Here is a 16,962-nt window from a genome sequence, read left to right on the forward strand (position 1 = left end):
GCTTCCGGGACCCGTCTCGAGCGAGTGCGCCTGCGCGCCGGACACTGCGCGCGCCTCCTTGCTGTCCTCGCACCGGCCGGCGGTCGGACAGTTCCTGCCGCTCTTCCCTCCCGGCTTCTCGGTTAGGCAGCGCTCCGGCGTGCGGCATGTCCCGGCGGCGGCACAGCGACGAGAACGACGGTGAGTGCCATCGGCCCTGCCGCCGAGGCCGCGCCCAGGCGGGAGCCGAGGTCCCGGGGGCTCGAGGGAAGGAATGGGAAGCCCTCCCCCACCCCACCCCGGGAGCGTTCGGGGAGCCACGGAGTGAAGGAGGGTGGCACAGCGGGAGTGTGGCCGGGCGACTTCTGGAAAGCCCTCGCTTCCCCCCACCCCAACTCCTTTAGTCGTCGGCCTGGTGGACCTCTCTAGTCTCTAAGGACTCTTCAGGATTTGGTCCTTAGAACCGTCCGGTAGGGAAGTATACCTGGGTCTGTGCGGCCGTCTCTTACGCACAGCGACAGGGACCACTAGTCTCAGTGGCTCGTTTTGACCCTCAGACTGCACCTGTAAAGGGCCCTCAGAAGGGAAAGAACAAAGCGGTGAGTGGAAGATCTGACGAATTGCAGTCTGAGCTCTGCTGTACCGGTCATGCGTTGGTCTGCCTTCTTTCAAACTGCAGGAAAAGAAATCTGTGTCTTATCCATACTCACGAGGTCACTAATAAACAGATGCACGTTGTTACGTTAGATTTTGAACTGACTGCAAGCGCAGCGCATTTCCCTCGTGAAAGAGGAGTACTGGAAAACACACTGGAGAGCTTTTCGAGGTGTAGATCAGGGGTTCTCTATTCCATTTGGATCGTTGCACTCCTAGGGATCATGATGTTGCCACCATAAAAACCAAGGATAATTTTGCTAGTTAAAAACAGGAAAAAGGTGCTTACCTTACAGAAATCAGCGGAGAACACACATCCACCAGGAAAGAAACTAAGTAATTCTATTATATTATAGTGTAGCGCTATTTAAAAAGTGTGTGGTGTATTGGTTAAGAGGCCAAATCAGAGGATTTAAGTTCAAAGCTAGACCCTACCATTACTTCATGATCTTGCCCAGGTTTTATCGCCCCTGTAAACCTTAGTCTGTAATATAGAAGTATATTACATACCTCTTCTCAGTTTGTGAGGGTTAAATGAGGTAATACATGTGATATATCTCATGATGATATATACTTATTTATCATCGGTTAATGCTTAAGAGGTGACAACCTTTGGCAGGTGTCAACGATGTAAGAAAAAATATGGAAGAAAAATTTTAATTTTCTTCACTAACATTTTCCTCACCTTGAATCTTGGGGCCTTTAGGAATATGAGCAGAATCACATGTGTTTAGTTTCATTTGAAAAAAAGTTTTTTAATGTGTTTTTTTTTTGAAAGAGAGCGAGCACGAGCGGGGGAGGGGCAGAAAGAGAATGAGACACAGAATCAGAAGCAGGCTCCAGGCTCCGAGCCATCAGTACAGAGCCTGACTTGGGGCTCAAACTCAGGAGCCTTGAGATCATGACCTGAGCCGAAGTCGGACGATTATTTGAGCCATCCAGACGCGCCTCATGTTTTGAGTTTTAACAACGAAACATCAGATTTCTGCTAGAGAATAGCTTGAGAGGATATTCTAATCCGGCCTTATCTGACACCTAAGGGTCCAGAGCTTTAGTATAATAAACACGGAGACACAGCCTGCAGTGGCTTGACACCAGTGAAAGCAAGTCCGGGGCTGTCATCAGGACACAGGTATTACTCCGCTGCGTGCTTAGATTTTTTTGTCGTTGTTTAATACATGAGGCTTTTTGCATAACATACATACTGGGCACAGAAAATACAGCTTCCCTATGCTTGGAATTCGATTAATCGAAAACTAATGCTTGAAGTGATCGCTTGGGATTCAGGGAACTTTCAAGTCTTTTAAAGTTCTTCCCTCTTTCTTTGCTTTTCTCATACTTTCTTTTCTCCACTCTTCTCACTTCTAGGGCACCTTAAAGGGAGAGAAAATGTTTCCAGAGGGCAGCCTGGAGAATTGAATGTGAATATGTACAAAAACAACTTTTGCTTTTGTTATTGTGATGGTAGCATACTTTTCTTGGGAGTTAGTTTCTTTTAATACCAGATGGCCAGTAAATCATGGTCCGTTCGGGTCTTGATGCAGGAACCTTAGAATAAATAATAGAAAGAAGTAACATGAGTTAATTAAACTTTATTCTGGTGAATAATTTAGTAGTAGGGGCAGTTCATAGTTCCTCTTGGATACTATACCGAATCTGAAACTTTTATGAATTGCCATAACTTGGGTAATGATCAGCTAGGGTTTACCCTAAACAGTGATCTGAATTTTTTAGTTAAGCTTCTACTGATTTTTTTAAAGATCTGAAATAGTAGATGCTTAAATGTTTGAGAAGACAATTTTAAAATAGGCTGAAGTATAATAGTCCTGATTAAGTAGATATATCAGCATTTCTGGAATGTTGTCAGCTCTTATCAGTCACTGGCTGCCATGACTTTCCATGTGCTTGACGAGATATGATCGTTTATTCAACAAAAATTACCAGTGCCAAGCACTGTCCTAACTACTGGCATGCAGTAGTGGACAACATAAATTTCCAGACAGAACACAGTCAAATAAAATAGAATGTGTCAAATGGTGTCAAGTGCTACAGAGAAAAGTAAAAGCAGGAAAAGGGGGTAGAGACTGTTGTTGAGGTGGAGTTGCTGTCTTATGTAGGTTGATCAGGTAAGGCCTCACTGAGAATGGCATCTGATCTGAAGACTTGCAGGAAGTAAGGGAGCAAACCAGATGGCTGTATGGGGAACCGTGAGTGCAGAGGACTTAAGGCTGGACCATTCCTGTCATGTTCACAGAAAGCAGGGAGGCCAGTGGTGCTGGAGCAGAGTTGGAGGAGTGAGGAGGGGCTGAGGGGGAGTTGTAGGAGCTAAGATAAGAGGTAGCAGAGGATCAGCTCATAAAGGGCAGTTTTAAAATTGTATCTCTTTGTTGAGGCTGGAGTGTCCAGGATCCAGGGAAACAAGTTAGGAGACTATACCAGTGAAGTTCAGCTGGAGTTCAGTTTATAAAGAAGGAAAGGGAAGTCCTAAATGGGAAATTAGTGTGTGTGGATACTGGTCCACTGCTAAATCTAACTAATTTCTTAGAATCTCTAAGAATGTCTCTGGAGCTTTGCAGTTATTACAGGATATGCATACAATAGCTGTTCAGTACATTGTTTATTTTGTTCTTCTAAGAAAATATTTATATTATCCATAATCTTTGCCAAAAAACCATATTAACTCCCTTTTCAGCTACTTAGAATTAGGTCCTTGTCTTTTAGACCGTGACTGCTTTTTTAACTTCACTACAGAAAAAAATATATAATTAAAAGTGAAGGGATTTGTTACTCCAAGAAAGAGTGTAGTTTGTATACAGGCTGGTGATCACCTCTGCTTTAAAGCTGCAAGATCAAGGTACTCTACTTTTTTCCCTTTTACCTTGTTGGTTTTGCTACTTTACTTTCTCTTTTACAGGTAGGTCTTTGTTTTCCTGCTTGTGGTTTTTATAGTAAGTAAAGATACAAGATGTAGTACAGTGTATCCTTATAAAGTTAGGATCACCTTACAGGGAAAAAGTTACTGATGTATGAAGATCCTGTCAAATGGGTTTTGTTTTTTTTTAATTTTATTTTATTTTTTTTAATGTGTGTTTATTTTTTCTGAAGGAGAGAGACAGAGCGCGAGCCTGGGAGGGGCAGAGAGAAAGGGAGACGCAGAATCTGAAATGGGCTCTAGGCTCTGAGCTGTCAGAACAGAGCCCAATGCAGGGCTCGAACTCAGGATCCCTGAGATCATAACCTGAGCTGAAGTCGGATGCTTTACTGACTGAGCCACCACCCAGGCGCCCCTCAAATGGGTTTTAATAAAGACCTGCGTCTTTCCTCTATACTAGCCAAGACTGTCAGAGTGAAGTGGCAATATGTAACTTGAATCTATATTGTAAAACTTCTACATAGTTACACTTAATATAAAATCTATTCTTGCTTTGGGAGCTACCATGGATATGTTTTCTTGGGGGTATATGAGAACATTCAGCTAATTCCTCAAATTTTATCCTTAATGAGGGTGCTTTATTCTGTGTACCCAGGTTATCCTCTGAGTTCAATATCCTGGTACTGTCCATGAGTTCAGATGTGTCTATAGTTTTACCACCCCCCACCTTCATATCCTCACATATCTCAGGTGAGAGTGGGGCATATCTTCTTAATATGTTCTGCCTCTTCCCATTCTCTAAACAAAACTTGTCCTTTGATATAGTCAAAATGGGAAGAGAGAAAATAGGAGTTGCATTTCAGGGAGGACTATGTATTTGTATTTTCTAGTTTTTCTTCAGAAATCCTGCCTTCTCTCCCTACAGCATTATTTTCTCCTTTTCTAGGTTACCAGAGGGTCTGGGAATGTTGCTTTAAAGACGGGGGTATGATTCCAAATTAATTTGGGAACGAGCTAGCTGGATAGTTAATTTAGGGAGGATGTGGAAGGTGGGATGTGAGATAAAGGGTTGGCAGAGTAGATGGGCTGGAAGGAAGGGAATGGTAGTTAAAAATTTTAAAAAACAATCATAAAAACCCAAAAAACTGCTCTTATTTGGCTAGTTTTTTAGCATCTGCATTTTCCCAACCTTACCAGAAATCTGGTTCTGAAGAACGCCATTAGTATATTCTGCTTTCTAGAACAGAGTTGCTCAGCATCAGCACTATTGACGTTTCAGGCTGGATTATTCTTTGTTGTTGGGAGTTGTCCTGTGCAATGTAATATGTTTAGCAGAATCCCTGGCTTCTACCCACTGGATGCCAGTAGCACTCCCCCAGTTGTGACAACTAAAAATGTCTCCAGAGATTTCCACGTGGCCCCTGGCGGGGACAGAATCTCACCCAGTTAAGAACCACTGCTCTAGAAGAAGGCTATTTTAGCATCCTGGCTGACAGCTTATATAAATATTGCATTGAAAATGCAGTTCTTTCAGTGAATAAATCCTGGAAACAGAAGACCTTTTTGTGAAAGTTGGTGGTGGAAGCTTTATAGATCCTATGCATACTTGAGAATCGAGGTCACTGATTCCACTGTATCACACATGTCCACTTTACATGAGCAGATATCTCTGGATATCTCAGCTGTCACATTGCATGCGTGTTACTTTTTTTTTACGCCATTATCCTCTCAAAACTATGTTCATTTGTTATTTAAGCCAGATCATAATGATAACTAAGAAGTCGGGGGGTCAAAGCACATAGTACTTTACCCTGTGGCCTTTTATAATATTTCCATCGGGTCCTATCTGGATAGTAATAGATTGGTTTTGTGCACCTTGAGTTCAGGTGGCGCCTGAAGATCATTTCAGTCATTGGAGAGACTTTTAACACCAAGCTTAGAGTAGTCAGGTACTGTGTTTTATGACAATCACTATATATTTCAAGCCAGATGTTACAATGGCAAGTAAGTGATTATGAGTTCTGTAAAAATGGCTCAGTTTTGGCTCTACAAGTCTGGAGAAGATTGAAGTTATATTTAACTTACTCCTGGTAACCCTATATCCAGATTTCCATTATTAATGCAGATCCCCAGCACTGTTACAGACCATTGCTTCCTTGTCCACATGCTGCCCTGATAATCTAATTGGTGGAAGTCAAAATTGAATTACGTTGGGAGACTGGCCAACGTTGTGTTTACCAACAACAACATGTTCTGTACTTAACACTATTCACTTCAAATTTTTAAGCCGTAGGTTATTCCACAAAAGGATACAAGGTATGCGTATTAAGGTTTTAAGCAAAATGGTAAGAGATGTTTAACAGTAACAGTCTGAAAAATAGTCCAATGCCTAAGATTGATTTGTAGTTTGTTCAGCCTGAATTCTTCAGCAACCAAAAGGACACCTAGATGATTGGTAATGATTTCAATGTGGTAGATCTTTTTTTTTTTTTTTTTAAAGATTCTGTGAATGATAACCAGTTTTTGAACATAATAGAACAGTAGTTAAAAGTAGGAAATCATAAGACATATACTTTCCCCCACCAGTTATTTGATACAGTGCTCAGGACTTTTCTTTGAGTATGTGTCTGCTGATTGTAATTCCCATTATTTGGGACTATACCCTAATGCTACATGTTCTACAGAACCAAAGCTATTATTAATTACAGAGTTGAAAGCTCAAACACTTGTAAAACTAGTGAGGAATCCTAATGTCTTATGCTCCCTTTCCTATGTTTTGACATTTTCCTTTTTTTCCCTGGTCTTTCCAAACCATTCAACCTGGTTTTCATTATTAGAATAATGAGTACTACTGGCACTAAGAGGCTTTAGGACCAAGCAACTGAAAATCAGTGAACAGTTCAGTTTAAAGAATGGCAGTAGCAGTACCTGAGTGGTCCAGAGAGTATTCTAACTACTGGTGGTTAGGATGTTGTAGGCACTGCTCCTGCCTATCACAGAAGTGGACAGGGCTGCTGCATTGCATAGCTCCATGGGGCACTGTTCACACAAAGTGAACATAACTAATGCCTCTTGCAGTTATTATAGTGTCCCTGGGTATGGAGGTCTTTGGTGATTCTAGCCCAGTCTGAAAAGTGGTGGGTCAGTTAAGATCTTGTCCTGTGTGTAAAAAGTAGGGTTTCTGTTAGGACAGAGATTAGAGCATTAAAAAAGTTAAATTAAATTTGTGATACCGGACTCATCACGTCATGTTAATTTTTTTACATTGTTGAAACAGGGGGACAGCCTCACAAAAGGAGAAAGACCTCTGATGCAAATGAAACTGAAGATCATTTGGAATCTTTAATATGCAAAGTAGGAGAAAAGGTATGTGCAACACAGACACAGACTGTGAGGGGCTTATGGTTGTAGTTGACTTTGTTCGACTGATTTCTGCCGCTGAAACTTGGTGATCTTAGTTTTAGGCAATCTATATCCCAAAATAAATGTATATTAAAACCCTTGGGGTACAGATAATTGATAGTTCAATGTAATTTTCATAGAATATGAATCTTGGAAGAGACCTTAAGGAAAAATCCTTTCAATTTATAAATGAAGAACCAAACAAGTGCTGGTTACTTGAGGTAATTTGCTGAGAGTCATATGTTAAGTGAATCAGTTACAGAGATAAAAGAGAACCGATAATGTCCTCACATTTCTAATTCTGCTACCTTAGACTGCTTGCTTTTAAATTTTCATTCATTCTCTTTTTATGGATTTCTAAGAACAGTAACTACCCCAATTGATTTATAGTAAACCTGTCATAGTGCCTTTTACAGATAAGACTTTAACTTTTATTATGATCACTCAGAAAATTTTAACTAATTGCCGAGTATTTAACAGATATTTAATATGCTGTCCTCTACAGAGTGCCTGCTCTCTGGAGAGCAACCTAGAAGGCTTGGCAGGTGTTTTAGAAGCTGATCTTCCTAACTACAAGAGCAAGATCTTAAGGCTTCTTTGTACAGTGTATGTATGCAAAAGATTTGTGAGTCCAGGTGATAATGTATTATCTACTCTTAAATGCTTTGGGAGTGTTCAGAAGATGTGTTTATATTCCATGTATTTCATTAGCTTTCCTTCTAATGGGAAACTTATACAGATGGAATGACCTTTGGTGAACCTTAGTGATAAAAAGGACAAAATTGAGCATTTTCCTTAACATTTTGTTTCTTGGAGCCTTATTATCATTTGAGTTGACTGTTTTCACATTCAGAGATTTTCTTTTTTTTTTTTTAATTTTTTTTTTTTTCAACGTTTATTTATTTTTGGGACAGAGAGAGACAGAGCATGAACGGGGGAGGGGCAGAGAGAGAGGGAGACACAGAATCGGAAACAGGCTCCAGGCTCTGAGCCATCAGCCCAGAGCCCGACGCGGGGCTCGAACTCACGGACCGCGAGATCGTGACCTGGCTGAAGTCGGACACTTAACCGACTGCGCCACCCAGGCGCCCCCAGAGATTTTCTTTTAAGCATGTACACTTAAATATATACAATATATAGAGTTTGATTTATATATTAAAGTGGTAGTACTAAACAAATTTGGGAACTGGTCACTTGAGTGATAGTCCTTTTCAGAAGACTGAAGAAGTTTTGAAGCTATTAATGGACATACTCTTTCTTCGACTTAGGTTTGCCAGAACAAATATTATTTAATCTGTGAGTAAATTAAATGGGAAAAGTGTTATATAAAATCATGAAACAGTCTCTCCCAGTGATGGAATTAATCCAGACTTTCTCATCTCTCAGATGGACCTTGATCACTATGAATTATATGCTCTGCAAAGAAGTAGTTATGACTTTTGGATAAAAGGGGTCTTTGTACTGTACATGAAGCTATAAATCATGAGGTATTTTAAAATTTCAAATATGAAGGTGACTTGTAAGTTACTATTTCAAATATTCTAATTAAATAATGCTACAGCTCATTTTTGAAATTTAAAAATGTACACGCAAATCAGAGTTACCAGTGGATTTCATTTTAACCTCATAAAGTACAAATAATTTGGGTTATAGTTTTTAAAAGAAATCCAGTTTATATTCAGGAAGACCTGTCCTTAGACTAAGAAATGACTAAGACAAATTAAAGTGCCTTCTGTTTTGGAAGCATTTTTTAGAATGGAGTAGATTTATGTTTAAACTGTGATGGAAACCATGGTTTTGGGGGTGGCGAGGAAGGTTACTGTCAGTGCAAGTGTTTTTTGTTTTTTGTTTTTTTAATCTAAATTGTCCCTTACACTCTGCTAGGCGCCTTGGGAAAACACAAACTGTGTATGAGAATTTGATCATGAGCTCCTTCCTGTTTGCTTTTCTTTTTTGAGATAATTTTAAAGGCTACCTAAATTAGGAAGCAACATTTGTTTTCTCCAAAGGTTTTTGACTGTAATCCTCTTCCTTGCTTTTCAAATAACTATAATGAAAATTAGCACACTTGGAGTAAGCAATCTGGGTTGTAAAGAAATTTTACTGTGTCCAAGTACCATGTTGACATTCGGCAATGTAACTGACAGGAACTTAGCTGAAAGTGGTGTTAGTTCTGAATATTTTCTAAGCAACTAGAATAGTGTTTCCGGAAGTAGAATTTTGGTCCTGTGACATTTGGTTAGCTAAGTTTAGAAATAGTGAGTGTTTCATCTCCCCCTTAATGATTCTGCATTAAAGAAACTTGCTTCACCCAGCATTCACCAGACGTTTTACCATGGAAACATTTTCTGTAGGATTGCTTTAGAGTCCACTAAAAATACATTGGAAGATAAACTGGTCTAGCATTAGTTACATTTATATTAGTTTGGTAAGTTTATAATTAAAATGTTTTACTTTCTTAAATCTTGGATTAACAAACCAGAGTTGAAATGAAAAATTGCAGGCATCATGTCTGCAACTCCTCTCAATATGCCTTTTCTGAAGTAGTTTTAAAAACACAGCTCAAAGTTAATAAAATGATAAAAAATTTGCATAATGTGGAATTGAGCACCGTAACATAATGCTGTCGTTTTGGGGTTTTCTTGTTGTACTGGGTTCTCAAATCAGTGCACGTCTGTTACCTGAGAAGCTGACAATTTATACAACATTAGTTGGACTGCTGAATGCCAGGAATTACAACTTTGGTGGAGAGTTTGTAGAAGCTATGATTCGTCAACTTAAAGAATCATTAAAAGCAAACAATTACAATGAAGCTGTATATCTGGTAAGTTACTTTTTTAGTATATTACGACTTAGTGTTGGGATGGAGGGAGGAGGTGAGCTACAAGCAAGGAATTTATCCTTTCTCCTGAAATACAGTTCCTGCTCACCACAGTAGCTGCTCTTGTGAAACCATTCTCACTAAAGGTACCATAGAGCTCGTTACCAAGTCGGGTGACTTCTTTTCACTCTGAATCCTGGTTGACATTCCTGTAAGCTCGTGCTGCTTTACGCTCCTTTCTTGTCTGGGTTTCTGCACCACCTCCTGCCGCCACCTACTGTCTATACCTCTGTCTCCTTCTACTGGGTCATCTTCCTTTATGCTTTACATTTTGTGTTTCTCGGGATTCTGTCCTCATTTCACTTTTTTTTTTTTAACATTTATTTATTTTTGAGACAGAGACAGAGTATGAACAGGGGAGGGTCAGAGAGAGAGGGAGACACAGAATCTGAAACAGGCTCCAGGCTCTGAGCGGTCAGCACAGAGCCCGACGTGGGGCTCGAACTCACGGACCGTAAGATCATGACCTGAGCCGAAGTTGGACGCTTAACCGACTGAGCCACCCAGGCACCCCTTCACTTTTTTTTAAACACACCTCTTGAAGCATTCTCATTCTCTTTTATAGCTTTGTAAACCATCTTTATTTTGGTGACACCACCCTCTTCCTGACAAGTTGGTGATCTGTATGTCCTGCTTCAGCCTTTCTTTTGAGCTCTGGCCTCATGTTCCAAATACTACCTGGATAGCCCTGAGGTATCTTGCCTGGAAGTGCCTAAATTAATGCATCATTCTGTCTTCAGCCCACGCACAGTGTCTGCTGTCTACTGCATAATGCATCTAGGGATGAGCATTAATGTTGGTCTTCCCTTTGCCCCCTCATCCTGTAAGCAGCCCCCAAGTCCCGTCATTTCTGCCTCCTAAATTTTTGTCTCATCTGTCCCTTTTCCTTTATCTGTAGGGCATCTGGCATAGTTCACGCCTTCCTTCTCATACCATTTTTTTTTCTTTTTTTTTTCTTTTTTTTTTTTTTAAGTCAGCTCTATGCCCAGTGCAGGGCTTGAACTCATGACTCTAAGATCCAAAGTCTCATGCCTTACCAACTGAGCCAGCCAGGCACCCTCTTCCTCTTCATGTCTTAAAACAGCCTCTTAACTGATCCTTTTGAAGTTAGATTCTCTACCTTTTTCACTGTATCTTCAGGGTCACCAGAGTGGTCTTTCTGTAACTCTCCCTGCTTATGCTGGTTATGGATTACAAACCTCAGTTCCTTCCCATTCTCCACAGTGGAAGGTCTTAAACACCTGTGCACAAGATGGTTCATTGGGTTAGGAAAAGTAAATATTTATCTTAAATGGAAATGGAATTAATAAACTTTAATAATATGTAATACATAGATTGACAGTGGGCCAGTATATATTATATATATCATGTGTAATATTTACATTACATATAGTTATGTTGGAAGCATGTGATCAAGTTCTTTAACTGAGTGTACACTACCAAAAAAGGTAGACACCAATCAGGCTGTGAGATTAAGTCCAGACTCCATAGCCTGACCTTTTCTGGTTGCCCCAATCTGTTTCTCTATCCTTGCCTCCCATACACCCTCCAGCTATATCACAATTACTTGCAGATCACTGAATACATCTTTTTGAACCCTTCTGCCTAGAATACTCTTGTTGCTCTCCACTTGAGGTATACTTCAATCATCCATTACGGCCAAGCCTAAATGTTACCCCTCTATGATGCTTTCCCCTCCCCGCCCCCCATCACTGTTCCTAGAGCACTTTTTATTTACCTTTTAGTATAGGAGTTGTGCCTTCGGATTGACATTATGCTTGTCCCACTAGACTGTGAGCTCCCGCACGACAGGGACTTTAAGAGTGCTTAGCAGTGGCACACAAAGGACACCCAACAAATATGTATTTAGAAATTTTCATTTCTATAGTCCAGTGAAAATTTTTTCACAGAGAACAGAAAAGATTATAAGTTGAGGTAGCTATATTACAGTCTAGGTTCTTAGTGTAGCATGGAGTGGAACCCTATAAATGCACATTCCTGTCCATAATGTTTTTGCCACAAAAGCAGCCATAGACATCATATATGAGAGTACGGTGTTCCATTCAAGTTTATTTGTGGACACTGAAATTTAATTTCATATAAGTTGCATGAATTATAAAATATTCTTTTAGATTTTTTTTCAAGCCTTTAAATAATGAAAAACTATTCTTAGTTCCAGGCTGTGCACACGAAAAAAGGACAGCAGGCTATATTTGACCTTGAGGTTAAGCTTTTCAGACATGTGGTTTCAATCATCACAAGATTGCTTATTTTGTGATTATATTACATTTAGATTTAATAGAAATTGTTTTCCCTAACAGGTCCGTTTTTTATCTGATCTTGTGAATTGTCACGTCATTGCTGCCCCATCCATGGTTGCTATGTTTGAAAATTTTGTAAGTGTAACTCAGGAAGAAGATGTACCTCAGGTAAGAAAACCTGAATCTTGTCTGTATAGTACTAGGAATTTTTCACTGGTAACCCTTTAGTAATAAAAACTAAAAGATACCGGTAGGTTATCACACATTCTTAATATCTAGAAGTTAAGTCAACTGCCATAGTGATTGGTTCTCATGACATCTGTATGTTAATTTAAATGACTGTGTCTAATAAAACTAACACAGAAATGCTCTGATTGAGCCAGGTGTCTTACCTAAGCCCTATTAAATAGCCTCTATAGGATTTCATTCAAAATGAGTACAATAAGAATGAATATTAACCAGCACATATTTTAAGTTTGCCTTTTTAAAAATTCTTCAGGTGCGGCGGGATTGGTATGTGTATGCATTTCTGTCCTCTTTGCCCTGGGTTGGAAAGGAGTTGTATGAAAAGAAAGACGCAGAGATGGACCGCATCTTTGCCAACACTGAAAGCTATCTTAAGTAAGAGCACCTCTTAAAGTTCTTACTGATGTGATGTGTTATATTTTATGTTAGTAATAACCATGTCAGTTCCATTTCTCAAAAGATAACCTGTAGAGTTCCCTATGGCTTTCTCTAAGTAATCTCATTCCCTTACTGTTGTAATTTACTGAGACCTCAGAATAAACAAATACGTTTGCTTACTTTGCTGGTGCAAGGGGTTTGGTAACATAGCTCCTTTTAAGCTGCCTTTGTGTATGTTGGCAAAGGCATAAAATATCTTAATATTAGTGGTTCTCAAAACTTAGTGTGCATTAGAATCACCCATGATACTTAAATGTGCTCCAACCTAACGTTCAGACCTGCTGAATCACAATATCTGAGAGGTTTATTAGCACATACAATGTATTTATTTCATGTAAGTTAATCCTATACCAAATCCTTAAAACAGTGGCTCTTAACTTTCACCCAGCCCACATTTCTTGAGAAATAGGATACATTTCAGTTAAAAGTCTCATTCTTAGGCCCCTGGGTGGTTCAGTCAGTTAGGCATCCAACTCACAGTTCATGAGTTCAAGCCGTTCATTGGGCTGCACTCTGACAGCATGGAGCCAACTTGGGATTCATTCTCTTTCTCTCTCTCCCTCTCCGCCCCCCCCCTTACCCCTCCCCTACTCCCTCTCTCAAAATAAACTTAAAAAAAAAAAAGGCCTCATATCCTCCTATTACCCACTTACTCCAAGTGGATGTAAAAACTTGATTTGTCTTATTAGGTATAATACTAACAATAGGCGTTGTTCATAAATTTAGGCTTAATAACCCAGCAGCGTGATAACGGTTTTGTGTCCCCTTAAGTTTTTTCAGAATAATTTTGGCTTTTGGCTTTTGGTTTTTTAATTTTTTGTCACATTCATTTACTTTTGAGAGAGAGGAAGAGACAGAGGTGTGAGCAGGAGTGGGGCAGAGAGAGGGAGACACAGAATCCGAAGCAAGCTCCGGGCTCTGAGCTGTCAGCACAGAGCGCGACACGGTTCTCGAACTCACCATGAGGTCATGACCTGAGCCGAGTCGGACACCAACCGACTGAGCTACCCAGGCGCCCCAGAATAATTTTAAGTTTCATTTTCTATCTATTAATAGGTAATTGACAGTTACAAAAAAACTAAAATAAACGTAAAGATAAAAATATGTTTTGTTGTTATATTAACCTACATTTTTTTTTTTTTTTTTTTTTTTTTTAATTTCTGAGACAGAGCATGAGCAGGGGAGGGACAGAGAGAGAGGGAGACAGAATCAGAAGCAGGCTCCAGGCTCTGAGCTGTCAGCACAGAGCCCAATGCGGGGCTCGAACTCACAAACCGTGAGATCATGACCTGAGCCGAAGTCAGTCGCTCAACCGACTGAGCCACCCAGGCGCCCCTATATTAACCTACTTTTAAGTGATAAATTTTTTAAATGTTTTTATATTTTTGAAAGTTGTAGTGGCTTTCTTTTTAATGTAGATGTTTGCTGGGGCACCTGGCTGGCTCAGTCAGTAGAGCCTGCAACTCTTGATCTTGAGGTTGTAAGTTCAAGCCCCACATTGGGTATAGAGATTACTTTTCAAAACAATAAAATTTTTAAAATAAATAAATAAAATATAGGTGTTTGCAAAAGAATAAAAATGAAAGAATATGAATATCCTAGCGTTTGAGTGCATGTCCTTCCCCTTTTTTATACAAATAGTAGTCCAGTCTACACACAGTTTTCAACTTGCTTTTTTTTTTTTATTCCACCTAATTTAACTTGGATTTGTTGCATAAAAGTGTATAGCTCTATGTCCTTCTTTTTAACAGCTGTATAATATTCCACTCTTTTAATGTACCATAATTTTTTTGATCCCTTATTGGTAGACATTTAGATTATTTCCAGTCTTTTGCTATTATAAATGTTTCAGTGAATATCCTTATATATGTCTGTGTGTACATGTACAAATATATTTGTGGGAGGGGGTGAATTCTTAGAACTGGCTTTGCTGGGTTACAGTGCCTTAACAATTTTAATTTTGGTAGATTTAGTCAAATTGCCTTCCAAAGAGATTATACTCTTTTGTATCTCCTCTAAAAAGATTGTATCAGTTAGTCCCTCTACCAGCAACGTCTGAAAGTTCAATCTGCCCACATTTTGACAATTTAATTACATTATCAGAATTTTTCATATCTGCTAATCTGATAGGTAAAAGTGTTATTTTACTGCTTTAATTTGCATTTTATTAATTACAAAGCAGGTGAAATCTTTTTGTGTTGCTAAAAACCTCAGTGTACATTTTCATTTTTGTCTTTAGAAGACGCCAGAAGACTCATGTGCCCATGTTACAAGTGTGGACTGCTGAGAAACCGCATCCGCAAGAAGAGGTAAATTGATTTGCGCTCTCATGACGCAAGCATGGTCAGCTCTGGAGTGACCTATTCCGGATCATTCCACTTACATACCTTAGCTACTTTTCCACACTTCCTATCCAGGTCCAGCTCCTCATAGCCCTAGGCATATAGTGGATTTTTAAAAAGTGTTAGAATATAATTGAAGCATTTCCTCTTCTGTGGGATTCCAGATATCATAGAGTTGAGATCTTTTTTATTTAAATGATGTTTTTATTGAAAGTGTAAGTGGTAACGACCTCAGGCAGGTAGGCTTTATAAAGTAATTAAAGACAAAAAGCACTGTTCTTTGTACTATATTTAACTGCAAGCTAGCTTACTTTTGTATCCTGTATTTTAGAAGGTACTGACTTTTGGTTTATTCTAGTCAAAATGTTTTTTCCTATGACCTCCAAATATATATATTAATTATTAAAAATTAATCTGTCTTTAGTATTTAGATTGCCTGTGGGCCCAGATTCAGAAATTGAAAAAGGATCGTTGGCAGGAGCGGCACATCCTAAGACCTTATCTTGCCTTTGACAGCATCCTGTGTGAAGCCCTGCAGCACAACCTGCCTCCTTTCACACCACCGCCTCACACGGAAGATTCGGTGTACCCGATGCCAAGGGTCATCTTCAGAATGTTTGATTACACGGATGACCCCGAGGTGCGTTACCACCCGAGAGTTCCTGTCAGAGGGCCCGTGTTGCATTGTACTTGTGGTTTAATCCTATTTGAATCATGCCTGTGATACATGTTAATCTCAAGTGGTACGTTATCTGAGAGGACCAACAGGAGTGAAGTTAATGGCTTAACTTAGTGAATGGTTTCTCTGCGTGTGCAAGCACTTCTCCTTAGCACATGTAAATAGTGTGAGAGTGCAGTGCGCATGTGAGTGTGGGTTCACCCGCCAGACTCGTTTGAGTTTTAGTCCTGTTGTAGTCAGATCCCAGCTATGTGGTCATGGGTGAGTCAGTTTCCTCTCTTAGTTTCCTAATGGAATAATAATGGTATGCTCTAATAAAGTTTTAATGAGGAGTAAATTACTAACAAGTAAAATGCATAGGACAGATTGTGACACATGAGTGCTCAGTAATATTAGCTATTATTCTTAATAAGGCTGTTTTTCAAGAAAAATCCCCAGTTTTTGAGATTATCCATCTCACTCTAACCCTCACAGCTTGTCTTACTATTCATATTATGTAATTGTTTTTCAAAAATATTATAAAATATTTTTAATTTAAAAACCCTAAAGTTTAATATAAGCTGACTATAGTTTTTAAATATACATATTCTTGGGGCGCCTGGGTGGCGCAGTCGGTTAAGCGTCCGACTTCAGCCAGGTCACGATCTCGCGGTCCGTGAGTTCGAGCCCCGCGTCGGGCTCTGGGCTGATGGCTCAGAGCCTGGAGCCTGTTTCCGATTCTGTGTCTCCCTCTCTCTCTGCCCCTCGCCCGTTCATGCTCTGTCTCTCTCTGTCCCAAAAATAAATAAACGTTGAAAAATAAATAAATAAATAAATAAATAAATAAATATACATATTCTTTATTATGAAGTCAAATTAGCAGCCATTACACTTTAACAGTTAAGAAAAGATATAATTTTGATATGGACCCTTGGTATCAGAATTTACATTTTAACTATCCTTTATTTTATATATTCGGGTGACTGCTTTAATAGCTAAACAGCAAGCATGGTGATCACTGGGTTGGTTTTGGCTAAAGTACCATACTGTTGCTTAGAACATTCTAGTCAACAGAGAGCAGGATTTCTCAGCCTTGGCACAATTGACATTTGGGACTGGAGAATTTTTTCTGGTGCGGGGCTGTCCTGTGATCTGGAGGGTGATTAGCAGCACCCCTGACCTCCACCAGCAGCATCTAGAGGGCAAATGTCAGGTGTGACAACCACAAC

At 39.6% G+C, this 16,962-nt stretch overlaps 1 protein-coding gene across 2 annotated transcripts in view; it reads left to right on the plus strand.

The window, feature by feature from the left end:
• Nucleotides 1-97: 97 nt before the first annotated feature.
• The window catches only part of NCBP1 (nuclear cap binding protein subunit 1), a 39,029-nt gene continuing 22,164 nt past the window's right edge, over nt 98-16,962 (plus strand). Inside the window, exons 1-8 of one of the 2 annotated variants that reach the window (XM_047066609.1) lie at nt 98-180; nt 6,783-6,871; nt 7,413-7,513; nt 9,575-9,731; nt 12,110-12,217; nt 12,549-12,670; nt 14,973-15,042; nt 15,500-15,715. In XM_047066609.1, coding sequence (XP_046922565.1) covers nt 147-180; nt 6,783-6,871; nt 7,413-7,513; nt 9,575-9,731; nt 12,110-12,217; nt 12,549-12,670; nt 14,973-15,042; nt 15,500-15,715 — 897 coding nt within the window. In that variant the 5' untranslated portion in view covers nt 98-146. Of the gene's footprint in view, nt 181-6,782; nt 6,872-7,412; nt 7,514-9,574; nt 9,732-12,109; nt 12,218-12,548; nt 12,671-14,972; nt 15,043-15,499; nt 15,716-16,962 lie in introns of those variants that run through there. The other variant, XM_047066614.1, reaches the window with a different exon arrangement.

The sequence above is a fragment of the Lynx rufus genome, unplaced genomic scaffold, assembly GCF_022079265.1.
Source record: "Lynx rufus isolate CCGP_SWC_20201006 ecotype Redwood Valley unplaced genomic scaffold, mLynRuf1.p SCAF_10, whole genome shotgun sequence".
Taxonomy (NCBI): domain Eukaryota; kingdom Metazoa; phylum Chordata; class Mammalia; order Carnivora; family Felidae; genus Lynx; species Lynx rufus.